General features: G+C 44.9%; 1 protein-coding gene across 7 annotated transcripts in view; it reads right to left on the reverse strand.

The window, feature by feature from the left end:
• PAK2 (p21 (RAC1) activated kinase 2) overlaps positions 1-27,639 on the reverse strand; it is a 46,220-nt gene that overhangs the window by 14,098 nt on the left and 4,483 nt on the right. For 4 of the 7 annotated variants that reach the window (XM_040567262.1, XM_040567257.1, XM_040567263.1 and 1 more), the window contains exons 2-7: positions 9,471-9,681; positions 3,776-3,876; positions 3,034-3,184; positions 2,182-2,213; positions 1,729-1,836; positions 287-419 (exon numbers count right to left, since the gene is read on the reverse strand). In XM_040567262.1, coding sequence (XP_040423196.1) covers positions 287-419; positions 1,729-1,836; positions 2,182-2,213; positions 3,034-3,184; positions 3,776-3,876; positions 9,471-9,657 — 712 coding nt within the window. In that variant the 5' untranslated portion in view covers positions 9,658-9,681. Of the gene's footprint in view, positions 1-286; positions 420-1,728; positions 1,837-2,181; positions 2,214-3,033; positions 3,185-3,775; positions 3,877-9,470; positions 9,682-12,180; positions 12,714-12,836; positions 13,084-15,352; positions 15,981-27,639 lie in introns of those variants that run through there. The other 3 variants (XM_040567260.1, XM_040567259.1, XM_040567258.1) reach the window with 3 other exon arrangements.

The following is a 27,639-nucleotide window of genomic DNA, read 5'->3' on the forward strand; positions in this document are numbered from 1 at the left end:
TACATTATGATGGATATACTGCACATGTGGATAACATTATCACAACTGAACTTCAATCAAAAAAATAAAAAAAACAACTACAATGTTTTTTACCCTTTAAGGCTCCAAGGCATTGATATTAGCAAAACTTCTGAATGCAGCTCCTCTCAGCTACTGTCTGACTCAAAAGTAATCAAGCACAGTACTCACAAACCCTTACATAGAAATAAGGATAAGGGCAAAAGCTTAATTCCCACTGCCCCAGCAGTTCTAAAGCCTCCGTTTATCTGAAAGAAAAGACACCTACGTAGTTTTTCCATGATCTCTTCATCTGACATTTTAGTCTTCTTTTTCTGCTTGTCACCTGATTTCGTCCCAGTGTCAACACAAGTGTCACCAGCTGAGGCAGGGATGGGATCAATTACAGACCGTGTATAAATCTGTTGTTAAGATAGAACATTCACTCATTTAATTGAGCATTTTCTTTATGATCACTGACTTTCAGTTGAAAACGATCACCATTCTTCAAAGATCACTAAGCAACATTTTACGTAACAGCCTGCAGGCAGAAATGAGACCTGAAAAACATTACATTCCAGGAAGTCGAGATGCTGGCAGCCTTACTGGCCTCTAAACGAAAGAGGCAGAGGCTTCCTGTACAGAATGGATGCTAGCAGACTAACTTCCACAGACAGACTTTTTCTGGGTTTTCTATTTGCTTGCTCTTTGTAACCCACACTAGTTAAAAGGAGGGGCTCTTTCATCTATTTATTACATTCCTGCAATTTCCAAGTCTCACAGAACAAAACACTATTTAATGACAAGACCAACTACTCCTAAGATTTAAAGGAAAAACACTCATGCTTCACCATGAAAAGACACATAAATGTCTGGGAATTTCCCAGTTGTCCCTGGTTCAGGGGAATTTTCTTGGAGCTTTATTCCATTTCCTCTGGAGTAGACCTGCATCTGAAAAACTATGCAAGTTTACAGCTACGCACAGCTAACCCAGCAATACCAAACCATAGACCTGTCACACTGTATATGTTCACATAGCCCAAACCGGCAATTCTAAAGCTGTATGACTTGACAAATACCCACAAATCACACTTTTGTGCTCCTGGAGTGAAAATAAGTGGGCAACAGAGCAGCAGTGTGTACATTTGCCTTGGTCAAAAAATTAGATGTCCTAACCAGGATTCCTGGGACTCTGCTAGCCAGGTGTGCAGTTCAGGATAATCACAATAAAACTTAAACAACTTCTTAAGCATTTTGCTTTTCACGTAATACTGATGACCTTGTGGGTGAAATAAGCATTCAAATCCTAAATTTGAATTTCTGTGGGCTTAGATAGTACATTAGGTGAGGCTATCACTCTGTAATCAAATAAAAAGAATAAACGCAGTACACTCATACCACTGTACTGTGCAAAGATACAGAAACTAGACTTCGTTTTTTAGGACTAAAAAGCCTCCTCCTTGCATCTTGGGTTGAAGGACAAGCATAACTGACTCACTGCAACATAAACCAACAAACTAATCAGCGTTAACTTCAAGATTTCTGATCCAAGTTGTATCCGCAAATTACGCATTTTCTTGGCAAGCACATGTGAATAAGAACCCAATTTCTCCATAAAAGCTTACAACAGGTCACTTCACAAACAAAACACTTTGCTATAACAAAGTAGTAGAAAAAGTTCCGCAATATTGTGAAATGCAAGTCTGCACTGTAAATTTTACAGCCACTCACCGATTTGGTGTGATCTGGCCGCGGAGCAATAACAGGAGGAGGTGCTTCTTCATCATCGTCATCATCATCTGCCACAGCTGTTGATGGCTCTGAACCTTTGGCATTGGTCTACATTTTTTCCAAAGTTAAAAATTATAAATATAAACAAAATCATCTCCCCCATAGTGTTAAATACTTGTGGGTTTTTTATTATTATTTTTGTATGAAGATAAAAAAAATTCTGACTGATATCAAAAGAAAAGGATAGGTTGAGCGGTCAAGGTGCACTATTACATTTCATTACAAGACTCAAATACTTTTAATCCAGTGAAATATGCTTTGTTGACCCCCTTTTATTGTGGAATAAGAACATAAATCTCATTTTGTTTTATATTACAAGATTAGTTATGTAATAAATACAGAAAGCGTGACATTGTACGTGCTTGAGAAGAAGCAAAGAGTAAACTCACTCACCGTTGGTGTTCCTGAAGGGAAACCATCTTTTTCTAAATAGCAAAAATAGAAAAAGACAAAATCATTACAAAAATAATAAAAAGTGTACAGAGTAAAGCACGTGGACCACTTTAGAGATTTCCTCATCTCTCAGAAAGCACAATTTGATGGTTTCCCAACTTGCTCTTCACCTCACTTGAGCACCCACAAAGAGTTTTCCAAACTCAGCATCGCACATCACACTCACACGTCCTGTCTTATTGAGATGTGAAAGCAGAATCAAATGGATATTTCTGTTCCCTTAAGCTGTATTTTGAGTCAAGGCTGAGGACATTACAAAGCCTTATTATTAACCTATTTTCAGAATGCAAATGATTTGGAAGAGAACTATACAAAAGGAACTGCGTGCATTTGTAGGACAGTCATCCTCTCAGCCCCCCTCCATACACTCCTGACCTAGGAACAACAACTTGCTCTGCATCTTTGATGTCATTGCACGGGAGACAGAAAAATGCAAGTTCACAGACAGCAAGCATCTAGATACATGTTCCAGTCTCAGACTGGAAGAGCAAGGTCTCCAGTACAAAACCAATTAATCACAGTTACAGAGCCCCAGCTTCGTAAACACAGCCCGTTAATTTGGGTTGTTGTTTTAAATACCCAGTTCCATTTCTTCCCCTCTCCACTTAAAACAGGAAATAAACTGGACAAAGCCAATTTCCAGTAAGTTTTAGGTCCATCTTCAAATGTTTGTTCCTCATTGAAAAGTAGCTTGCTCTTTCAGCATTTGAATCTGATTTATTATCCCGAGAGGAAGATGGATCCAAACACCAATTCCCCCTTCAGTATGCCTTGTGCATACTTGCATCTCACCTGGAGCAGAAAAACTCAGATACTTCTGTTTTGCTGTGTCTTTGGAGTCGTAGAATTTCAGCACATCTAGTACTGCCTGCGGGTTTTTCTTCTGTTCTAGCTTCGTGATATTTGAGGTCTGTAGCAACCGAGCCCATTGCTCTGGCATTCCCTGAAATAACAGACGATTTAAGCCTTTTTTGCAGCATTTTGAAGAGATTTAAAAAGGAGAACAAAATTATTTCCTCCATATGACGTATAGCAGGTACAGCCTTAAACACACCAGCAGGTAGGATGGGGTTTTAATGGGAATGTAGGTAAGTGATAAAATACAAATTGAGCTACAGCTGAAATACCTCCTGACTGCTCAGTGTCTCAAACATTCAGGGGCTCCAGCCCGCTGTCTCATCACGACAGAACACCTTCCAGGTGTAATAAGTCAGTCACGAGGAACAGGACTACAAAAGCACTCAGTGGAACCACAGTGTTATGAACTACTGAAAGCGAACTGAAGAGGGTACTTCTCTTCCCCACAGCGTTTCTCAAAGGCTGCCCCACATGACACAAAGCTTTAGATGGTACATACACACTGCTGAAGCGCTAACAGGTCAGTCTTGTTACTCCGCAGGCCGTACAAATACACAGTAAAATTATTTATTTGATAAGAGACTAACTGACACTTCATTCTAAAATACCACAATGGCTTCACTACAGCGCTGACCCACAGCTGTTTTCTCAGCACCTCCAAGCCAGGTGCACTTACAGTGAACTCGCCCGTAACAGCATCAAAGCCGACATGGATAGTATGCTCAAAATCTGACGGTGGGGAGATTTCTGGACGTTCCTTTTCCTTTTTCTTGCTTCCTGTAAAGAGATTAGAAGATCACTTGAGTAAAGATTTAAAGTCCTATTGTCTCAATATAGCATAACAAATCCAAACATAACAGCTGGGATGAACGTAACCTTTATTCTTTTTACAGGTTGGAGGTTTTTAAATATGCAACACGGTGACTTGATATCTTCAGGTTGGTATAGACTTCACACAAGAATCACCAAGTTCTTTCATTCAAATCATTTATACCGTGGCAGCAATCAAATAAGAGATCAAGAGCCCCAGAGTGCAAGGAGCTCTGGAACACCTATGAAATGTTTACAATTCAAAAAAGGACATTTTAATATGTATTAAAACACTGAAGACAACTTCAGTTCACCCTCAAGTTCACCCTAAAGACAGTTAAAACTCAGCTGCCTCGCTGCTTCAGTTCAAGGTAATTAATGCAAATCAGGACTTCCCGCGATGAAGATAAGAGTTTGTAGCCTCAGACCAATTATCTAATTTAAAAGTGGAAAAAAAAAAGGCAAAAAGCAAGCATAATAAGTACCAGAAGCAGGAACAGACAATGAGAAAGACCACATGCACGATTCAACCTAGATTCAATTAAATTTAGAAGATGTTTTGTAACATATGGCGCTTGGTTTGGGGATTTATTTATTTCTAAGAAAGACAAAATAACTGCAAATTGTCCTCCATTTCCATTTAAATCTAAATATAACATGCAGTTATGCACCGCTAGGTTCGCTTTCCTCAGAAAAGGTTGAGTAAAGATGGAAGGTTTCGAGACCCTGTTCTCTTGTCCTTGTAAAAAAGCCCGAGCCCTGCTCGCTTCCCCTGGGAGCACAGCAGAGCGGACTCGCTGCTTGCTCTCTGGGCAGAGATCCGACGCTCGAGGCTTCACCTCACTGCCCTCTGCAGAAAGGCAGAGCCCTGGCAGCGAGCTGCAGAGCATGTCTCGCTTGATACCAAGAAAACTGAGTGTTTATTCCTGGCAATGCCTGAGGGCTCACAGAGCAGATAGCTGAATCAGCAGCATTTATTACAGCACGCATGAAGCCAGCAAGAATGCCATAGTCCTTGTAGCAACAAATGAAAGCAGCACACTGTTTTAAAATCTACCTTGACTACCGTTTTATGATTGCCTGGCAAAAAAAATAATTTTGATTTGCTTTTAAATACAAAAAGTCAAGAAGATTCAGTACAGAAGAAGAGCAGGTAAAACAGCACCTCTTAGTAACTCCATGGTTAAAAGTTCTTGGGGCAAGCACACATCACGTCGCTCAGAGCCAGGGTATCTGTCTGAAATTCCCTCATGCTGGCGGGAAAGGAAGGACAGGGAACCGAGGACAATACTTACAAATGAAAAGCCATGTGGGCTGCCGCGAGCTGAACAATGCAGTGGAAAGACGTGGCTGTTATAAACAGGATATCTTTAATATGGCTGCACAAATCAGAGCCAAAAAGCAAATGGACTGTCAAATGTTCTCATTTAACATCTTTAAGGAAAGTACTGTTTCTTCCCAACCTCTTGCAGTTGTTTATGTGAAAGCAAGAAGGAAAAAAAAATAAATTTATATTCCTCAGGAAGATTCCAGTTCTGGAGCACTTGACAGTTAGGGAATGGTAGCTGGTGCTCAAATCATCCAGCATGTGCTACACAAATAAACCCAACCCTTGCAAAAATACACATCGTATTAGTGTGCTGGACAAAGAGACTAAAACACTCCTCTCCCCACAGGAACAGCAGATCAGAGACACTTTAAACAAACGCAAGCAGCAAACTTCAGTCAAGAGGCAAGTCCAGTGAGTCATGTTTTGGCAAGATGCACTTGAGGCTCTGTTAACAAGGCCACTGGGAGGCCACACTATTTTTGAACCTCTGATTATGTTTGCATCACAGATCTGTATTTAAATGGGAATCCCTTTAATAAAGGGCAACGTTCGTTTCAAGCCACAAGTGAATCTACGGCACAGTCCCTTGGCTCTGCAGCCAGCTGGGCACCAGCGTGGCTCACAGGCCCTGACACAATGGGGGAAAACAAAGGCTCCTTCAGAAGGATTTACACTTTAAATTTAAAAAGGAGAACTGCTCTGATTAAGAAATCACCTCAAAGATGGTCTAGTTTCTAGTTTTAGGGGACTGCTTTCAGGCTCTCCAAAAACACACACAGGTTCACTTGACTTCAGAAGTCTGGCCAAGGAAATTCACGGCAATTAAGTACTCTAGTAAAAAGATGACTATCTCCTCACTTCTCCTGAACAATGGAACCGGGGGAAAAACCTCCTGGACTAAGTCATTAAATAACCTCTTCTCTGATTATTTCGGTGCAGAACTAGCTCAGACTTGGGCAGGAGCTCTGCATTTGCTAAGCCTCGCTGCCTGCAGCGAGCGCCCCAGATCATGCCACCCCCCCCCCCAAGCCAGCCCGCTAAAAGAGGAGCGGGGACAGAGCTGTGGGGAAATGCATACCGTGAAGGCAGCCGCAGAGACCTTGCCAAATCACAGGGGCAGAAAGCTGCAGAAGAAAGCCAAACCACTTTATCCAGCTATCCCTGCACCTAATCACTTGCAGTAGCCTTATACATCTCTGCGAAGGCATTCTTTCATTTTCTGAACAGAAGAACTTAACGTTTGTTGCAGCAATTTGTTAACCTCTGCTGGAGACATTTCACCCTCGAAAAAAGTCTACCTCAAATCCAACGTCAGGTTAAGGGACCATTTTCCATATAGTCCGAACATATTTCAAGCAGCAAGCAAGAAGCCAGTATTTCTGTACAGCCTAGCAGCAGCAGAATAAAGAATAAAAAAACACAACTATTTAATTAGCCATGCTAATGAACAAAACAACTAACATCTGACCATTGTTTTAGAGCCAGAAAGTCACTGCGTCCATTTATATTTGACAGCCAGCTTTGCAGTCTTGAGGGCTGAAAACATTTCTTTGGATGTTTACATTATCCTCGCTGTGGGTCAGACCATCAACAAGCTTTTTCCGTATTAAGAAAAAAATACAACTTTCAGAAAGTTTCTTTAAGCTGGATCATTCAATTACCATTTTTCCCAACCACGTTATTTTGCCATGCTGTAAACCCTTCCGCTTTTTTTTTTCCCAGAAGGACATTATTTTAAATATTTCTTTAACATCTAGAAAAGATAAAGGGGTACAATTTTCTCAAAAACATACTTTTCTCAGCAGAAATTATTTCTCCCATTTTTAGTTTGTGTCACTAAATATCAGTAGATACACACACACTAAACAAGTATGCACATTCATGTCCATAATTTTGGTACGTGTCAGTATTTACAGCGGTCTGAACAAGTCTGAGTATTCAGCTTCTAAAGCAGTTTCAGGTGAGTCAATGCAGCTGTAGACAAGTCTTCAACCACCTTTCCAGCCACTTCGGCACGAACAAACCCACGACCAAGATGGAAAGAGGAAACGTCCAAGGAGAAGGAAAGGCACTATCAGGTGCCACAAAGCTCTCCAGCTGCGCCGTGCCCACTCGCATTAGCAACTCACTTCACAACACAAGTCTTATTTCAGTATTACTAATTCGGAGCAAGGAAAACCTCCCTTCACGTGGTGCTTGCGTTCTACTTCGCTATTCCCCTGTCCGAACAAAAAGGGCCACAAATGCTCTGAAGATCACCTATGCAACAGCAGAATTGTGTTACCGCAGCTCCAAAGCCATTCTCCCAGCCAGAAGATGGACTGGGAGGTTTGATTCTTCCACCAGCTTTTCTTCAGCACTCACCACAACAGTTTCTAGGAATTTCCCATGATCAAAATACACTAATAAATACCAGCGGCTGCAGGCTAAGCTAGAACCTGCTGCTGACACGTGGGGTTTACTGCTGTCACAGAGCTAAAAGGCCTGCAGTCTCTCTCTCGGTCTCTCACTTCCAACCTGCAGCAGCTTCTCACATTTTCCGTACAGACTCGCCTCTTTAGGGCTTTTACCCATGCCACCTCTGTTGCTGTAATCCAGCCACGGTCAGTTATTGCACAATAAGTGACCTTGTGAAATAACTAGTCAGCTTCCAAAAGCTACGCTGGCCAAATCTTTCCATCCTCTGAAAAGGAAAACACACCCACCGTGCGCAGCACAAAGGCTGCCAGACAGTGGAAAGCTATCTTCGGAGTGCAGAGAAGCGTGCCTCTAGCGTCTGTTCTGCGCTGAGGCACGGCTGCACAGGGGGACTGCTCGCACAGCTGAGCAAGAATAAAAACCAGCCCTGGGGAAAATTGTTAGCAAAGTGAATAAATAACCAGGGAAGCAACGTCTCTTGAAGCAGTCAAACCTGTGGCGGCAGGACTGAACCAGCCCTACCTCGCACATCATCAACAGCTCGGCGCAGGAAGCCAGGAGCGGAACTCGAGATCGCTGAGAGCAGCAAGGTCTTCCCCAGGACAAGCTGGTAACGTGCAACCTCTTTCCTAACACTGATACTAGGATACATAAAAATATATATTTTCCTGCCTGGATGTTTGCTCTTCCCTGGAGATTATATGCCATACTTCTGTAATCAATTCCCCAGCATTTGTAAATAGATATACAGCCTGAGCCATCTCCAAACCCAGGGGCAGGGTGCACGTCACAGTTACATTTGCAACAGCTTCAGAGCTAATCCAAAACGTAACTCGTGTTGATGTGCATTAACATCCGGTATCAATTTCTGTTCGGAATAAATCCTAATATTAAAAAATGCTAAATGTTATAGAGCAACAAAACACATTGCAGCTTCATGTCAGGCTAATAACTCCCTGCACAGTTTAACCGTAACAGATGTTAGGAGGTATTTCTGTGCACTATTTTGTTTCACGTGGATGCAGACATCCTGGAAAACCAGCTCCAGTGCCGTACGTACATTCATCATACGGAAGACAGGACAGCAACAAAGCCCAGGTACAGCCTAGTTTCCTCAAAAGCCTTCTTTTCCCCTCAGAAATAATCCTTGTTTATAGCAAAGGAGATTTTTTTGCCCGTTGGTGATTAACCTGAGCAGTGCAGCTACACGGATCTGACCGCAACGGAAGAACTTCATTTTTCTCAGTTCTCCTTCACACCCACTGCACCCTCCCACTTCTTCTTCGCTACCTTTTTTCTCAAAGGTAGCGCCTAAATAGTCATCAACACGAAGTAACTTCCAAAACAGCTGGATGCTCAGTTTCAACTAGAAATCTACATTTAGCATAGCCAAATGCTAAGTAACACGACATGCAGAAATCACAAACATTTATTAGGTTTGTTTGGAAATGCGTTACTCTAAATTGGGCAGCAAACATGAGAGGCACCAGGTAGAGGTTTTCCTCAACGAGTTAGTTAAATTTTCTTCCTCAGCACTTCATCTGGACTAGGTGACTTACAGGTCTTTTCCAACCTGATTGATTCTACAATTCTATCTTCAAACTGCCAGTGCAAACGGAAAGAACGGCACACTGAACACGCATACCAACCTGTCAGCATTTCCCCTAATCCCCTACACTTGGGCAGGCTGTAATAAAGAAATTCCACAGATCTCACGTGCAGGTTATGGACTCCAATGTCCAATGCGCAATCAAAGCTTACACGAAGAGTAAAGGAACAGAGATAACAAACTTGGAAAATGGAGGCATCTTACCTTTTTCAGTGCCAGAGAATATGGAGATGATTTTATTTCTAGGTTTTCTCTCTTCTGGTACAGAGGGCAGGGGTTTCAAGCTGTGGTTCGCAGACAACTGGTCCTTCCCTCCTGAACTGAAAATAGTGCTGCTCATCCGGACAGGAGGAGCTGGTGGCTTGTCTTCCAGTTCTCCGTTGTCAGACATGGTTCTCAACAGCTAGTGAAAACACTGAAACAGAAATTTGTGTTTAAAAATAGGAAGAGAGAATGGAAGACAAATCTAGCATTTCTTCTGTTGGCCAACAGGGGAAGGAGGTGTGAATTCAGCTCAGGAGCTTAGCGAGCGCTGCGCTGCTAGACACCAACATTTCTGCCAAAGGAAGCGCTCCCTTCCTCCTACCCTCTGGCTCCTCACTCCCACTTCTGGGCCACCCGTTTGTTTGGGCCGGCAGCAGCACATGTGGGATGAAGTGACAGACTTTTCCAGTGCTGAAACCAACCGAGTCAAAAAGAACAGTCAGTTATAATGAGCACCAATTCCCTGACCCAGTTCGCTATCCGTTCGTGTAAAGGTTAGGTACATGAAAGGGGTAATACACGTAAGGACACCAGCACAACTTCTTTTGAGGGTGGTTCTTGCTCAGAGCTTCGTGCTATGGAGTCAAACACCCTTAAAAGCTTCACATGTCATCCTTCTTGTCATCTTTCAGACAAGGTCTTGGGGAGAGCAGAATAGCCTATGTTTAAAGTCATAATCCAACACACCATCCATATTAACTAATATTAAGAATATCTCTACCCAATTTACATAGCCTGAATAAAGATTATGGAGCTAGGATCTACTAGACGTATTCCACTTCTGAATAAGGACTCACATGGCTTTACCACTTTGTGCCACACTCTCTCCATTTGCAATATGAGATACACATACACACACGCTACCACCACAACCCTCTTGAAGTACTAAAAAAAAAAACAAACACAAGAGATCACGAACAAATAGCTACTAATGCTAAAAACACAGCACAACAAAGCATCTACATGTCACGTTCCACGTTCAAGATAATCAATGCTGGCCCCTCCTCCCTCCCCATAATACACTAGTGATTTTTCTTGCTGATCACCAAGAAACAGGCAGCCTCTCTGCTGCAAATAGCAGAGAACGACTTACAGAAATTACCTCTCGGTGACAGCTGAATAATAAATAAGCCCCTCGCTATGCTATGCCCAAAGGATGAGCACAAGTCAACACGCCTCCTCTGTTTCTCATGACAGTTTGGGAAATGAGTGGCCTGCTGGCACTTGAGAGAGCCAGGCGAGGACCGTGAGTGCAAGCTGCTACCACTACCCACACCTCGTTCACAAAGGATAAATACTGTGCTGCACGATGTCTCTGCACAACACGCACATCTCGCAGGCCCTGGTTTACCAGAAGGACTGCAAACAGGTGGGCTGCCATTCCCTGCCAGTTCACTGAGCAGGGAACACTGCCAAATCCCAGCTAAGCAAAACAAAGGAGGCTAGCAGCCCAAATTCGAGCAGCACAAGAGCACACTGTTTTAGGTCGTGAAGCTCAGAAGAGATTAAAATGAATTACCACCATAAACGCCCGCGAAAGCACATCATTTCTGTACAAATACCTTCGGAGGCATAAACAGCATGAATCAAAGTTCTGGCAGCTTAAGTGAGAACGGGCCCTGTGCTGCTTGCCCCATCAACTTAGAGATTGATGGGAAACAGCTGCCAAAGCTGGGCAACATCCACCTAGATGAGTCTGCCTTCGAGCCCTTTTCCTGATGACGGAGTGATAAATAGGCCTGCAACACTCGAACAAGTCAGTAGGGATGCAGTTGCAGATCAGGCCGTGATTCCTAGCTTTCCAATTTTGCTTACTGATTGCTCTTTCAGATGTTGCAAGTTATCTACAGGATCTTCTCTGTTTTCCAGTACCTACCCTGCAATATGGGAAAAAAGTTAAGAACCCTGGAATTTAACAGCAGGTTTGAGCAGTCTACCCGCAGGGATTTTAATTCCAACCTCTTTCCTAACAATGAACGTTGTTTTCACAAAGCGTGTGACCAATTCGAGACGTACTTTTGTTTTTTTTTTGTCGAAGCCACCAAGCAGAGTGTTCACGAGTCCTGTTTGTTAGAACTGGCTTTTAAGAGTACCTAGGTAGAAAAGTACAGCCGGGAGGGTCTTGGGCAGCTGCTACACAGCTCTGAAGTCAGACCTGGAGTACAGGGGACTGTAACCCATTTTGCTTACATCCATGAAATCTCAGAAAAGAATAGGATATGGGGTCCTCAGCTAACCAAATGGGAATAGATATTTGAGAGAAAACACCCCCCTTTCAAACACAGAAATATGATCAGACAGCTAAATAAATCAGAGAAGGTAAAGAAGCACATCACAGAACTTTAATACCAAAACAACACACTATGTGAAGAAAGCAACAGCAAGAACAGCTTTTTGTATTATTCTTTTTTAAACCAAACATTATTTCATCTATCCGTGAACTTATTTGTGCAGCTTGATATTAGCAACAGCTGTACGTAAAGATAGCCAACTAGCCTGTGTCTGAGACTGGCCGAGAACACAGTGGTCCTCCAAGCCCATGCAAATTCCCCATACCCTTTCTTGGAGAGCCCAGTCAGCTAGTTAATAATGTTGTAACATGGGATTAAGGTTGCTAGCTTTACAAAACCTTTGGTACACTCTGACTTACATGTTTTCAAAATAAAATTCTCACTATAGCAAAGAACCTGATTTTTCAGTGATACGCAGTGCAGATCAGCTCTTCGCATATTCGCTGTTACAGGTCCTTGATCTGACGAAAACTATTCCTTAGCTCTCTGCATGGTCAAGGGAAGAAGCCGTTAAGCAACAGGATGGAAGCAAGCGTCCCCAAATCCATCTATTCCACAAGAAAATAAGGCACTTCAGAAAACTGGCATAACTGCACCTGCGCAGAACCCTCAGGTCCGCGTCCATCACTTGCAGTTAAACAAAATCCTTCAAGCTCATTAAATCTTTGGCTTAGTAAAACCTGAACTTCTGGAAAATCCTCAGAAATAACAGGAAGAATTATAATTTCTGGGTAATTGTTTCAAAGGCTGTTGTTAAAACAAACTGCTAGATCCAAAACTGTTTTGCACAAAGGTCCGTTTCAACACAGAGAAGCTTTAAGTTCATGGTTTAAGGAATGACAGCTCCACTCACAACAGATCACGAAACAAGAGTCGGATCCTTTGGTCATCACTGGAAGTGAGAAAACAAAACAAAAAAACAGTCATCTTGTTTGGGTTCAAATCCAAAGAGCTAGCCTCTTTCCGACAGCTGAATGGAGAAGAAAGGAGCAGCTCCCCCCTCCTTTATCCTTACCCTGTCTTCATTATGCAGGGAAAGTCTCCGCAGTGCCAGGAAGTACTTTTGAAATTGCTGCGGAGGTTTGGCCTTATGTGCCATGACTGCAAGAGGAAGGAAAGACAGACGTAAAATAAAAAAGAGGAGTGCAAGTACATCCCGAAGCTCCTTTTCTTCTCCCTCATTCCCCTGAAGAGGGAAAGGCGCCTGTCTCATTCAGCACCAGCTCGATGTAATCGCTCTTGCCCCAGCACCGAACACGTGGCCGCCCTGCTGAATCATCGCTTGCGCAGGGAATTGCAAGGCCCAAGAGGATTTCATTTTTTCTAGCAAAGAGCCTGTATACCGGCAAAAGGGATGTCAGGTTTTTTTAAACCTCGGTTGAAAGACATTTACTAAATCGGCTTGACTAAGTTTGTGCAACCTCAGAGAAGTATGCTACATCTGCCAGAAAGATGGCAGAAGAAACAGATGGAAAAGGATGTAATCAGTAGCAATGGATTCATCAGTGAAAATAATGCCAGGAATAACAATGGATTCACGAGCTCCCCACAGTTACTGGTGGCACTGCTTTTAACTGCAAGAACTAGAAAGCAGCGGAATGGAGCACAGCGGCAAGCAGCGAAGCTGCAAACGATACTTAACTGCAGATTTCAGACAGATTCATTCCCACCACAGAATGGTGCTGCAACCCAGGAATTCAAAAAAATAAAAAAAAAAGGACACAAAAAGAGCTAAAAACTTTCCTCCCAACAGTTCTGCTACTCGCTCTGCAGAACATAATCACAGGGGCCAGAGCTGGCGACCACAAGGCTCTGATTCTCAGTTCTTATCTCTCGTACACGACACTACGAACTGAAGAAGCTGAAAAGCAAAAGGACTCTCCCTCCTGCTGGAGAGGCAGCAGCAATTGGCCAGCTGGGGTCTGCAAGGTCCTAAATCAGTCTCACGGACAGCGGGAGACCTGAAGCCAGGCTCCTCAGAAGCGCAACCCTTCCCTTCCCACCTTTGAAGGAAGAAAAGCGCAGGGAAGCTGCTTGTGTAGCTTAAACCATCCTCTTTCTCCCAGCCCAGAAGAGCCCTGCAGTAACCGACCAGCACATGCATTCGCAGTTTCATTTTTACAGCGATGTCCCAGGAGCCAGTTCTGCTGCTCGCTAGCTTTCTTCCTTTTGGGGAAGAAAGGGGCCCGATAACCCTCGGTGTACCCAGGCCACAAAAGAGAGGCAGCAGTTCCTGTTGCTGGTGGGAAAACACCCAGAAACGTAACCCTGACAGTGAGTAAAAGCTGGAAAGCAAAGCGAGACTCGGGCAGCGTTTGCAGAAAGCTGATAAACACACGCTGTTGCAGCGCATTCACCTGAATGCTCTGACATTGACTCGGGGGGGGGGCGGGGGGGGGGTTGCATTTGTTTTCCCCCAACTCCCCCCTTGTGAGAGCACAAAGCGGGGCTGCTTCCTGAAGAACTTCCTAAGCACGGCTCTTGCGGCAGCCCTGGCTCTCCCAGCCTCCCTCGTGACCGGCCGAGGCCGACACACACTCACTGCCTTGCAGCTGAAGCGCAGCCCTCGCTCGGCAGCCGGCTCCACCACGGAGGCCCCTCTCTGCCCCAGCGCTGCTCTTTGGCTCCTCCGTCTTCTAAAAAAGGACAAGCGTTTTTTCCTCTCTGACTTGTCTGCCGAACGACCGAAGGGAAATAAAACGAGATTGAAGGCAAGCATTTTCCTATCTGCTACAGCGTGCGGTCACGTTTCTCCTGGAGCACCTGTGCTTGAGCAGATCGAGTGTGCAACGCACGGTATGGGCGCGCACACCTCGGTCTGACTGTGCCACGTGGCATCGCGAGGCCCTGAGCAGGGCTATCTGTATTTCACTGCCCTAGGATCTGATGCAAAAGTGAACTGGACAGCCGCTTGGAAAAGATGATATCAAGCTCAGAGCTGTCTGATAACACGCACGTAACTTCCCCCTCCTGCCACGACAGCGCTGCTTTAGGCTGCCCCTCTCGCAGCTCTCTGGAGCCCGAACAAAATCCAACCCACTGCACACACCCTGACAGGAGGCTCCCGGAGCAGCAGCTCAACTCACCTTTGTTTAGCACAGGTAAAAATTACTCAACTTATTTACTACCAGCAACGAAACACTGAAGGAGCAACACAAAGGTCAAACGTAAGCCTTTTTTGCAGGGCCGCCCAAAAAGCAGAAGTAACTGATTTCAGGGTAGCGTTGCATTAAGAAACGTAACCACTTTGCTTTTGAAAGCGGGGCCCTCGATGCAGCACGGCAGCTGCAGGACCTTACCGTGACCGCTGCCACCTGAGCAGCCGCAAGAAGCGCGGGACACTTGGGCCATGGGGACAGCCGGCGGGCACGGCGCTCGAGAGCAACGCAGCGGAACCACGGGCTGCCCGACGGGGAACCGCAGGAGAAAAGAGAGCAGAGGAAGGGTGAAAAAAGCCCTGCCCCTAAGCGCGTTTCCCTGGCCCTGCTCTAGCAGAGGGCGCAAGGTTTGAGAAAAGCAAGTTATCCTTACAGCAAGCTGCGTGGCGGCAGCTGTCAGCGCTGCCTTCCTGTAGAGCCTTATAGGGTGCTGCTGGCAACGGCTGTCACACACAAAGGGCAGCATCCGGGACGGCCAGGTCCAGGGCAGAGGAAAACAGCAAAATAGATGGCATGCAAACAGGTCTCCAAGGCAGAGGATGTCGGGTGAAAAAAGGCAGAGTGATTGAAAAAAAGAAAAATGCAATAAAAGAGCTTGCTCGCGACTCCACGAAAACACTGGTGTAACACAACTGATTTATGTCGTATTCCACTCTTGGTTTCTATCTCATAAATCCTCACTGAAAATCGTCACTCCCAGCGCACTGACCCAAGCTGCTAACTTATCTTCCGGTTCCCCAACACCACCATTGCTGGAAAAAAAAAAAAAATGGTGAGATGAGCCTGGACGCTTCTTTATTCCAGCAAAAAGGGAAAACAGACCTTTCCAAAACACAGATATACACATTGTGCAGCTCTTCAATGGACTTTGGAGGGCTGGTCCCTTCATCAGATGCTCCATTTTTCTTGGGCCAAGTAGATTTTGGAGCACAAAAGCAGAATGAAATGTCTGTATGTATTTTTCTAACACCCTCCCACACTTTTTTTTTTTTTAAAGGCTCCTGTTGAGCAATAGATTTCCTGTGATTAGCTCACATAGTACTGATTATAGCTCACTTCCTCCCAGGGATTAGCAGAAAGCAGCTTTCTGACAAGCTTTTCTTCAGACGGTGCTACCTAGCCACAGCTCACTTCCTGCCATCACTAGCAGCGCGCTAGTTCAGCAGCTCATCCATTTGAAACGATTTCACCGCTGCAGAAAAAATCCACAGAAGCAGCAGATCTCAGACCGTCTCCTCCACGAAAAGCAAAACAAACCTTTTTGGGTGCTTTGCTTTCCAACTGAAAGCATTTGGTTCCGTGGGATTTGTTCTACCTGATCCAAAAAAAAGGAGTTTTCTAAAGCAACAGAAGACAACTGTCAGAGGCTGAAAATACTTCTCTCTTTATTTCAACTCGGAGAAGCTGTGTTAAAAAAAAAAATAGTGGCAGACAAAGAATTACTTTCTTGCAGACCTGGCAAATGCAGCCTCGGATCTTCTGCCTGCCAAGAGGACTTGGGCAAAGGCAAGACCAGGAGTAACCTTGATAATGGCCAGCGAGAGCCAGCGGCGTGATCCGTCCCACCTACGCTCAGGAAAAACACGTGCAGATGCTCTAGCACAACACGCAGCTCTCGAGCCTTGCGCCTCTGCAGAGGCAGGCACCAGCCTCCACGGGACGTGCAGAAACAGCTCTTTTCCCTTTAGGGGTCTCGGATAAAATAAGTGTTCGGCCTATGCCAAACCACGGACCCATGAAAGCTAACGGTTATTTTTATTTAACTTTCCTTTATGGGGAGGGAAGAGGAAACTAGACTAATCTGAAATATTCCAGCCACGCAGAGACTCTAATTTACGAGCATAAGCGAGCAAGATACCCCTTCAAATGATGCAACTGAGAAAACAGCTTAAAAAAAATAAAAATCTGAGCATGCCAGGCATTAATTCTTCACTCGGAGTGATGCAAGGACACATACTAGCCAAGCTGACTGCTCGGCAAGGCCAACTGACTGATGGTGCCAATAAATTGCCAGCATCATTTTTGCAAAATTAACCGCCACGAGCACCGGTCTGCTTCAACCACCAAGGAGGCAACCACGAATTGTACGAGCAGGTCCTGCCTTGCCAACTTCCCTTTACTGCTACATGCGACAGAGGCAACGCAACACTCCCACTCTACCGATAGTACCGGAGAATGTCAGCCTTCCGCAAAATTGCATGAGGTGACACCCATGAGAACGCACCCAGCTAAATCCTTGCTGTTTTATCTTCTTCATACTCCTCGATTTCCCTCTGATTTCTGCAGAATCACTCAAATATAGAAGGGAAAACGCGGCATGGGGGAACCAGCTGGCACGTAACTGCCAAGCGAGGTAGTTGGGGGGAAAAAAAGGATGATCAAACAGAAGCAACAAAAGCAGAAGAAAAGGAAACTATCTTTTGTGAATGAGGAACAATCATCTCCAAAAGCACAAAGAGATGCTTACTGTGGACCAAGCTGCAGAAGACAAATATCCTGCTACTGGAGTATTTGAAAGAGTCACTGAGCTCTTTCTAAAGAAGAATTCTCGTCTAACCCTTTGCCAAAGTACCTCACAACCCAAAGCAATTCAACTATTTACTCCTTAAGGAACTCTGCAGATGTGCATAGCCTTGCACTGAAAACGTGCTACGGTATCATTCAGAAATAAACACAGATCCCAGCCCTCTGATGAGCGACCACTGGTAGACTTCCTGGCCTTCAAACGGCCCTCTTACAGCCAGCGCTTCTCCCCTCGCAGTGCTTACAGCCAGGCCATCTCCACCCCTCGGCGCAGGCACAATAAAGTGCAACTTTCGTAGAGTCATTAATAAAGATGAGCAAAACACCGCCGAGATTCTGGCAGCCTCCCAAACTGACGGACCAGGTTCACAACGTCTGCCTATCGAGCCGAAGACACGGGGCGATAAGCAGAAACCTCGGTAAGGACAAATGTTTCCTCCCAAGGTTTCACTTTCTGCCTTTTTGAACTGGGAAGAAGGATTGCTGCAGAATTACCAGCTACGATTTGTGATGGAAAACGATATCAGTGGGGAAAAATCAGAAGAGGCACCAATTAGAGACAGGATGTGCAAGAGCAAGAGTCCATCAGTGCACGGAAAATTTAAGCAAATGAGCGATACTTCATTTCACAGCATACTGCAGCCATCTGCTAGCCTTGTGATACATCTCTGCCTTCTCCCTTTAAGTCACGAGTGGCAATCGACTCCCACCTGAATTCTCGTTTCTGCTTCATAAAATAAACACGGCACTATTGAACTGTGGAGGCATATTTCACCGCAAAACAAATTAGAAACTGCTCCTCTGCTTTCTTGCCTCTGAACTCTTGACACAGCTCAAACGCCACAGATGACAGGACCAGAGGGGCCTCCGAGGCAGCTGCCGAGTTGCTTCTGTTCCCCATTTCCCCAAACCCGGCAGGGAAACTCACGAGGTGAGGCTACAACACCGTCATTGCCAGCGGAGAAGAGAACTGAGGCAGATTTGCAGGTACCCACATCCACCCTACAAGCAAAGCGGCCCTCGCAGGCCTGCAGGGCACGGAGGAGGAGGAGCAATTGAAGCAAGAAGGATGGATTTCGGCGCCCTGCCGCGGGGCTGGGGAGCTGCCGCCTACCAGCTGAACTGAGGCCACGCTTCATTTTATACAGCCCACAGCCACACTCTGCCTTCAACGAACCATTGTGCAACGCTGCATAATGATAAGATGAGCTCAAAGGTGTTTGAAAAGCCTCTTCAGCCCTCAGCGAGGAAATTACTTACCCCTGCTCTACCAACTTGAGAACCTGAGTCAACTGAAGAAAGGAAAGACAGCCTGCAGCACACAGCACATGCAAATCCAGGATTCAAGTTGTTCATGCTTACTCACATTTCTTTAACTAGAAGACTCTTCTGAGCCTTTATTTTCACGAGCTGAGATCTCCTGAAGATCAAAGGAGAATGGGGAAAAAGGCAAGTAGGGAAAGTTTACAAGGAAAAAAAAAATTGGAGGCTGTATCTCATCCTTGAGACTCTCTCTTAATTAAACCCGGCATTTACAGGCAGGGAGGGATCACACATTCCAGAGCAAAAGTTATTTGAATAAAGGGTAGGCTACCTGCAGGAGGCACCTACGCATCTCCAACAGCGCGCACAGCTGCTGTAACCCAGACAATCGCCACTCACAGTGGCACTGACGCCTCCCTAAAAGTGGCAGGCTACTGGTGCGGTGTAGAGAGAGCACCAGTAACTCTGGGAGAAAGCAGAATGGTTTTTAACCACCCAAATCCAGGACGATGGTTTACAAGACCACAGCCCACCCATCCAAACTGGAGGCCCGGGACGAACCGGAAAGGCAGCAGGAAACGCAGCGTGTATCAGCAAGGCGAGGAAGGAAAAGAGATCCGGCCTTTAGGGATCCATCACTTTCCCACCACACCAACAGAGCTGTCAAGGGGAAAAGAAATCACGGAAAAAGATGAAGGGAAGAGAGAAGTAGCTCCCCGCATACGTGAAGAATGGAGCTTTTGTTTCACTCTAGTGGTTGGCCAAGGCTTGCTTTAACTGCAGTTCCCGACAGCAGAAACCCCCGGGGCACCAGTCTGGCGACTCCAGTGGTGCAGAGCGGGGCTGGCACAGACGCTGCTCACGCTCCGAGCACGTCCCGCAGCATGGAGGGGTCCGTCGACTTCTTCAGCAACTGAATTCCTACAGGAGAAGCGTTCCCTGAAGCATCCCCACCTCTGCGCTGGGGAAGTTCACTCACCACCAGCTGGGAAGGCCATTAGCAGCACTGAGCTCTGAGCCCTCGCAGCAACGCAGCTCCTAGACCTGACCGCTGCCAGAAGGACCTGCAAACGCCAACGAGCGCCGTCATGCCGAGCCCGCAGCGAGCACCGCAGCCACCAGCGCTCTCGCCACCTCAGCTGCCCTGCTCGCAGCTGGCGATACCCACACAGAGATCTCAAGGCAGCAAGCGAGGCTGTGAGTTTAGCAGAAAAAAAAATCCGTGAGAAAGCAAAACATTCAGGAAGGGTCACCCCAACCTTCCTCTAGCGGCAGCGGCTCAGGACTGCAGGATGGCATCAGTAAAACCCCCAGGCTTCGGCTACAAAACCTCACTAGCACTATTTCCACCCGCAGTTAGCTTGCTGTGCATTTCAAGCTTGTCCCAGTAAGGAAGAACTTCACTACACTTCTGAAGCGTAAAGTTTCACAAGTTTTATACGAGTGATTAGCAGATTTATCCTACTATGTTTAACCTTACTAGCAAAATCAAAGGTCATCCAGATGGGGCATACAAGGAAATTCTGCAGCCACTGGCCCAACATCATCGCCCACCCTTCCCCGTTAATTCAAACGGCGATAGGACAAAAAGCACAAACTGTAGCTGTCACATCTCAAATCAACAAGGATTTCGAAGCTGCGCATGCACACACCTCTTCCTATCTGTAATTTTGTGTTCAACAGAGTAGCAGTGAACTGTTACCACCTAAAACACAAGAAGGGAGCTGAGCAAACTTGCTGGATTTGCCTTGCATGCTCTGATACATTTTCTGGTTTGTAGCTACTTTTAAAGAACACACACTTACAGAAGTGCCAGGTTATTCCACGGTTTAATGCAGCAAGTCCCTAAAATTTAGGCAAATGTTCTCGTGTGTGTTTCAGGAAGCCAAGGCACTCATTTTGAGCCTGGAAAGAACATCATGTTCACCAATTTACACTCCAAAAAATGGATATCAGAAATGAGTTTTTTTTTTTTTTTTTTAACTAATTTTCTAACTTCTTCTGTGTTTATTACCAGTAGATAGGCATCTTTCAGCTCACAATCAAACATAATAAAAATATACGTATATACGTATGGAAATCACAGAATCACAGAATATCCCAAGCTGGAAGGGACCCACAAGGATCACCGAGTCCAACTCCTGATACGCATGCGGTGATTTAAATACCAATCGTGAGCGGTCCAACAAATTTTCAAAGTGTTGTAACAACTTTTTTTTACGTTAGCACTCTTCTCAGACATTTCTACTTTATCCCTGTTTTTCTGGTGGAGCACTAGACACGCATTATCTCTAACCATCTCCAGCTGTTCCTATAGGATGCTGCAGCACCGCAACCATAAAAATAGATTTTACAGCTCAAGAATGAAACACTTTTTAGAAATAAAAGTACAAAGCGAGGAACACGGTCACCAACTGAACAGACAAAATACTGTGCAAGCTACAGTTAAACAGGATAACCAGCACGCTGTGAAGCAGGAGAGCTTCCAAGGGAAGCTGCCAAGTTAAAATAATATTGAAACAGTTGACAGAATATTGAACTTAGGAAGCTGCAAAGGCCTTTGAAAAACTGCTCCTATTGATGTCACTATACTAATTACGACAAGAATTTAACACAGAAGCAGTGTATTTGAAACCAAGGCAAAAAAGTTTAAAAGAAAGAGTAAACATCTTTGTGTGAGGTGTCTACTACTGGTGACAGATCGTCTTTGGGCACCTCTCTTACGGGTTGCTTAACTTATCTAAGATGTTAAGCAACCATAAATGCAATCCTATCAAACTCAGTACTCAGAGTGGTTTCTCAGGGGTGTTTTACACGATTAACATTTCAGGTATCAGCTGAGCTCCAAGGCCTGGGATAGCCGGGCAAGGAAGCTCAGTGCTGTGCAGCAAACTCATAAGGGCTTTGAGATTGTTTTTTGTTTGGTTGTTTTGTTGGTTTTTTTTTTTCCTCTGAAGGCAGAGGGAGAAAAACGAATCTGAACAAACAAAAAATGTTTTAAGAAAAACTCATCAGATGCTCAAGAACCAACAAATCCTTATCTGTCTCTCAGAGCTAGTAGCCTGTTTTAAAAGGGGCTTGAAAAGATAATAGCCAAAGGCAGGCGAACGACAGAAACCAATGTCAGGCTGACTCGCACTAAAAAAATAAATAAAAGGACAGCACTTGGATAAGGTTAAAATGAAGTAGCCCTACCAGCTCTGTATACTAGAACCGTATACGTGCTCAGTAAAGAAGGAATGAACTTCTTACAAGCAGAATGATAAAGTTCCACCAAAATGTTAACAGAGAAGGAGTAAAGCTTCTGAAAATGCCTTTTTGAGAGGCTCGGGGATTTATGCACGAAAAGGATCCAGTTCTCAGCTCTTGTTTTGCCTCATTAGCTCGGCTCCAGCAACAGCTGGGCAATTGCAATGCAGCTGAAGATGTCCGTGAGGATGAGACTGAACTCGCATAAAACTAACTTGGAACGCTAACAACCAACAGCTACAAAACACAAAACTTCATCCACAAAACAGAAGCATCCTTCCATACACACATACCACCCCAATTAAAGAAATTAAAGCCATTTACTCCAATAGAAATAAGAGAAGTCAGTGCACCAGGCGACACGCCCACGGCCTGACCCAGCACAACTACCTCTGGGCCTTCCAAATCCTGCCTCTGATTTTCATTTGTAACACTACTAGATGCTACTAGTCAGTCTGAACACAGGAACTAGGGCATGAAATATTTCTTCTGCGACAAGTCAGCATAGAAGGCTTACAAATCTGCAACTATAAAAATTCAAACACTTTTTTAAATACAGTTTTTATTTTTCTTAAATCTCCTCTCATAGAATGTATGGTAACCATGAAAAAAAAGTTAGCCCTAATATAATACCTCTAGAAATGATCAACTTCCCAAGGGCTTGTCACCTAAGGGAAAATTTTCTCAGGTCCTTTCAATTCTGTTAAGAAAACAGGAAGCGAACTTCAGCAAGCAATTGCTAAAGAGTAAAACAGAGATAAAGATCTCTATTAAACTCGTTAGTAAAGAGAAAGCCCACAAGGTATCAGTCCGAGCAGTCACTCGCCACCAGTCTGTCCCCACACTGGTCACTGGAAAATGCACCTCGGCCCCTGCCCCGCAGGTGTGCATGAGCACAGCGGTGCGAAGCCTGCTGATGCCTGCACCTGGTAAAATAAAACAGCATGAACAAGAGAAAGGGACAACTAAAACCCCCGGTTTTGAGGATTACTGGCAAGGTACTGCCAAAAGGACAACAATGTTAGGGGTTACAAAGAGAAAGCCGTTTCAGCAGCATAGGAAACAGTCCCTCCCGTTAATCAGAGCAAGATGGAACAAGAGTTGCACCTACTTTCAGTCTTGAGCAAGACTCTTGAAACAAAATGCTTTCTCCAGTTAACACACCATTTTTAATTTAGAAAGTTAGCGTCTTACTTCGGCCTGCTGGCTTTGGAAGTGATAAAGTAAAGCCCAGCCATCGGCAGCCCCTTTGCTAAGTAAGCCCTGGTAGCAAAGCGCTGCCACAGACCTCCTCCCAGAGATCTTCCCTTCCAGGGCAGAGTGAATCTCCCACCACGGCGTGCTTAGTCTGACAAGACAAGTCGATGTCAAGAAAACATCTGACAAGTACTGCTTAGCAGCAATGAGAGAATGAGGAAAAATCATATAAATCCGTTAGTTAATGCAAATGTTGTGCTGCTGGAGTACCAAACTCAGCACAAGCATGAACTAAAACATATTAAAAGATCATTTCATTTTGATATTTTCACTTATCCTCCATTCTTGTAGTTTATTGCCACCTTTCTTACCTTTTTATTTTCTTAAAAGACACTAAAATTTCATTACATTGGATGCTCCAAGCTCTAGCAATATTGCTGTGATGTGATTGCTATCACAGAGGTTTCCCAGACGTCTTAACTTCTTCCACATGGGTAACGCTCAGCCCTGTTTTACCTAGCAGAGGCACATTCACTGGTGCTGCAGGGAAAACTTTCCAGCACGCGCCCAACCCACCAAGGAGAACGAGAATTATTGCTCACAAAAGATGAAGTATTTCGCAGGGGAATAACTTCTAAATAAATAAGAAAATAAAAGACAGCACAACCGCAGACCAAAACGCGCAGTCGTGCTTATGAAGAAAGCCCCCAAACTGTGCTGAACTGGTCTGAAGGTTTTGCTTCCATTTCCACCAGCTATGTGGAAAAAGAGACTGGGATCTAAAAATCTCAGCACTGTTAGAAGAGAAGCCAGACCAAACCACTACTGCTCCACACATCTAAGACCCCAGCAAGCAAGAGAAGGCTCCCTGCCCCGAAGAACTGCCTCCACTCCTCAGTGCTCGGCTCAGACGGGAGTATCAGAGGGCCTCAGCACACTAGCACCAGGTTAAAATTAACTGCTAAATCGCTGAAAATCCTGAGCTTACTTGCACCCCAGAGTGGGAAAAAAGCTAGGGGGCAGCAGAAAAGATTTCACCAAGCGTACTTACACTCAGTGATTACATCCCAACTCTAAAAAAGCGTTTCACAGCTTGCTTCTGTAACTGTGCTAGCATTTCGCACCCTGAAAAGGCCTCTCCCAACGCAGCCCGTCATTTTACTATCAGAAACTTACCTTCTGTGCCGTAGAAAAAAAATGGTAACATTTTGTAAAGAACTCTACAACTAAAAACCAGTTTGTTCGTTGCTCCACACGCAACTTTCCTCCTATTACAAATGGGACCGTTAGCGTCAGATCAAGGAGCAAACCTTTCAAGCCAAGTTTAAGATCAGCGCTTCCTTCTGCGGAAATTTAGTTCCCTGACACAGATCGCTGCAGTCAGGGAAGCCACAGCACTAGCCTGGGGGAGTGGGTAGAAACAGCTGGTTTGGGGCCAGGGAAGAGCAAGACTCTCCCCTTCCCCCCTCCAACCCAAAGAGCTAGCTCTCGTGTTGACCTAGTGTAATACTGAACAGCACCCTTGCATCTCAGACACTCAGCATATTGAATACCAGTATAAAACATCAAGCATTTCACCATTTCAATCACTGCGTTAGCTCAAAAGCAGCAAACCCAGTATCAGCCATCCTAAATCATTCAGGGCCTCGGGTTCAGAAGACGACCAAGCTCAGATACAAACATTTTGAAGCTGCCCCAGCTGCCCATCCCTAGTGCTATGTTCTCTATTCCCAAAGCACGTGAGCTGCAGGAAAACTAAAATTCCTCACATCTGCCATGGCACCGTGACTTGTTGAACTAAGCGGTCTCTCTGCACACTCCCAGCTCACCAACACGGTGGTGAGAAAACTGCCTGGCCATGTGTGCTCACAGCAATGGTGCGTGTGAAGAAGCCTGAAGGGGCTTACGGACACGTAGCTGGCACTTTTTAAGGGTGATCACCCTCACTCTTCAGTCCTTTCTCCCCCAGCACCCTCAAAGAGCAGTCGAGGCTGGCATTTCAGGCAGACACGAGCACCTCCGGGCTGCGGGACGGATGCGACCTGCCCGTGCCAGAAGAGGCAGCTCCTCGCCGTGACCTCCGAAAGGCCAGAGGCCCTTTTCTGCAGCACCTGGAATTCGGCCCAAAATCGCTTTTCCCTCAATTCTGATATCCTGAAAGGTAACAATTTTTAATTTGTCTAATTCTTCATTGGTCAAAGAGTTTAGCTGAGAAACAGAAGAAAAAGATGAAAAACTCTTACGTTTCTTCCCTTTTAGCCTTTTTTGTAATGTTTTGAAAGTTTCAAGGTCACTTCCTTTAAAATATTAAGTTTTGTTTTGTTTTTTAACAAGCAGATAATACACAATACACTCAGCCCCTTCCAATGAACCATTTCCACAAGGAGCTGCCCAGCCAGCTTCTGTCCAGCCTCAGCATAACGAGGCCCCAAACCCCAGAAGAACTCTTTCCAAGAGGGTGGCATTTTGCAGGAGACAGGCTGAGGAGAGAGCGATTCTCACTTTTGTTCCTCCAGGCTCCCACTTCATCAAAGACCTTTCCAAGAGGGAAGAGCTTTTTAAACATTCAAAGGTGATTTATAAAGCATCTCCTGGAAACAGTCTTTTCTCTCTCGTCCAAGAGATAACCCTGGTAGCAGAAACACTTCTGGACAGACTGTGAATGAAGAACGGATACAACTTAAAGTATTACATTCATTTCCAAACCAAACCCCACAGCACTGGATAAAGCTCTAACTTCACTGGTGAAAGAAGCTAAGGGAAAGCCTCTGTGTGCTGACAGTTGTAAATTCTTGTGGGTACACAATGAGTCAAACATCCAGGACCAGCAACTAAAGCAGCAGCAGGAAACTTCAGAAAAAAGCAGAGGCTGAATTGGAAAGCCTTGTTAGTGCATTCCCGGCCCTTAGCACACCTGCCAGCTGCCCTTATTCTGGTTCACGTTACGCTAAATCCCTTTCTTTATGCAGCATACCGCTTGTGAAGCACGGTTGCCCTAACACGTAGACTCCTTCCTACAGCTGCTTTTCCTTGAAACGAAACTCCAGCATTAGAAAGAATTAAACCTGTCTTATCAAAATATCTCCTTTAAAGATAGGAAACAATTCTTGCTAATTAGCATAGAGCTAGAGAACAAAGATTCAAACACCAGTGTTGGCAGCAGGTAACCACGTATCCTCCAGGACAACACTCAGGATTTCAGTAGCAAATTCATGCATACAGCTTTGGACAAACTCGCTGTTACAAGGGAGCGACCGGTTTTATACTGGTCAACTACAGGACCAGAAGAAACTTGTGTATTTGAGCAGACAAACTGTGTTGATCCAGGACTAAACGACAACTGAAATTTTTGACAGGAACAATAATGGAAATCTGCCACAGCAATGTATCATCTTTATCCAAAACCCATCTTTGCACAGCTGTGGCAGGGATGTCTTTTTTCAAAGCTTAATATCTGCAGATGCTCATGCATAAATAACCAAACACTGCTGCTTTTCTCAGAGCCTGTTTTCTTCTTTACTCACCATCCACAGTCAACACACCCACACCAATGCTGGGCTTACATCTTTTGGGAAAAGATAACCTATCTACTGCACAAAGCTTTCTAGGAGTAATATTACATTCCCCTAGCAAGGGGCGTTCATTAAAACATGTTCTAAGCACCAGTACATCATTAGAAGAGGAAGCAAAAATTTTTAGAAGCATTTTAAAATTCATAAACAGAAATTAGACACACTGAGAATTTCAAAATCCACTTGTCTTGACTGGGAAAAAAAATAAGAAGAAGCCTCACCAACTTCTGCAGCATTTCAATATCTCATCACCTTCAAACACATAAGGAATGCCTTTTGTTAATTCACAGGGAGTGACTCCGATCACCTCAAATTCATACAAACAACAAAAAAACGTTAATTTTAAAGGTGCATTCCTAACCTCACGCAGAGCAGAACTGCCCTGCATGTGCCAGACCCTCGTACAATTTCAGCGCTGTAGCAGCTCGGAGCAGGGCACTAAGATTCAGCTGCCTGGGGAAAGGACCCGAGCTTCCTCCCATGCCAGCCGCTGGAGGAGGACGCCAGAAGCAGAATTTAGCAAAAGGCAGGACTCCGCAGATGCAGTTCCAAGATGGGAAGTTTCTCCCTCAAGAGCAATAAAAGGTGAAGTTTCACATCAAATAACTGTTTGCCAGCAGCTAGTTTAAAAAAAAAAAAAAAAGTTCCCATCCAAGACCCACAAAGAAAACTCCAGCAGGTTGTCCAGTAAGCTGGTCCTCCCCAGCAGCTCAGGAAGGCAAGCAAAGTGCCACCAGCACTGGGCTGGGAGCTAAGGCATGCTCATGGTTACCTCTCAGCGAGGAGAAGCATTTTCAAAGCCTGTTTAATTCCAGTTCCCAGCTGGGAAAACAGAGAAAGAACAATCAACGTAAAA

This window comes from Cygnus olor, chromosome 9, assembly GCF_009769625.2.
Source record: "Cygnus olor isolate bCygOlo1 chromosome 9, bCygOlo1.pri.v2, whole genome shotgun sequence".
Taxonomy (NCBI): Eukaryota; Metazoa; Chordata; class Aves; order Anseriformes; family Anatidae; genus Cygnus; species Cygnus olor.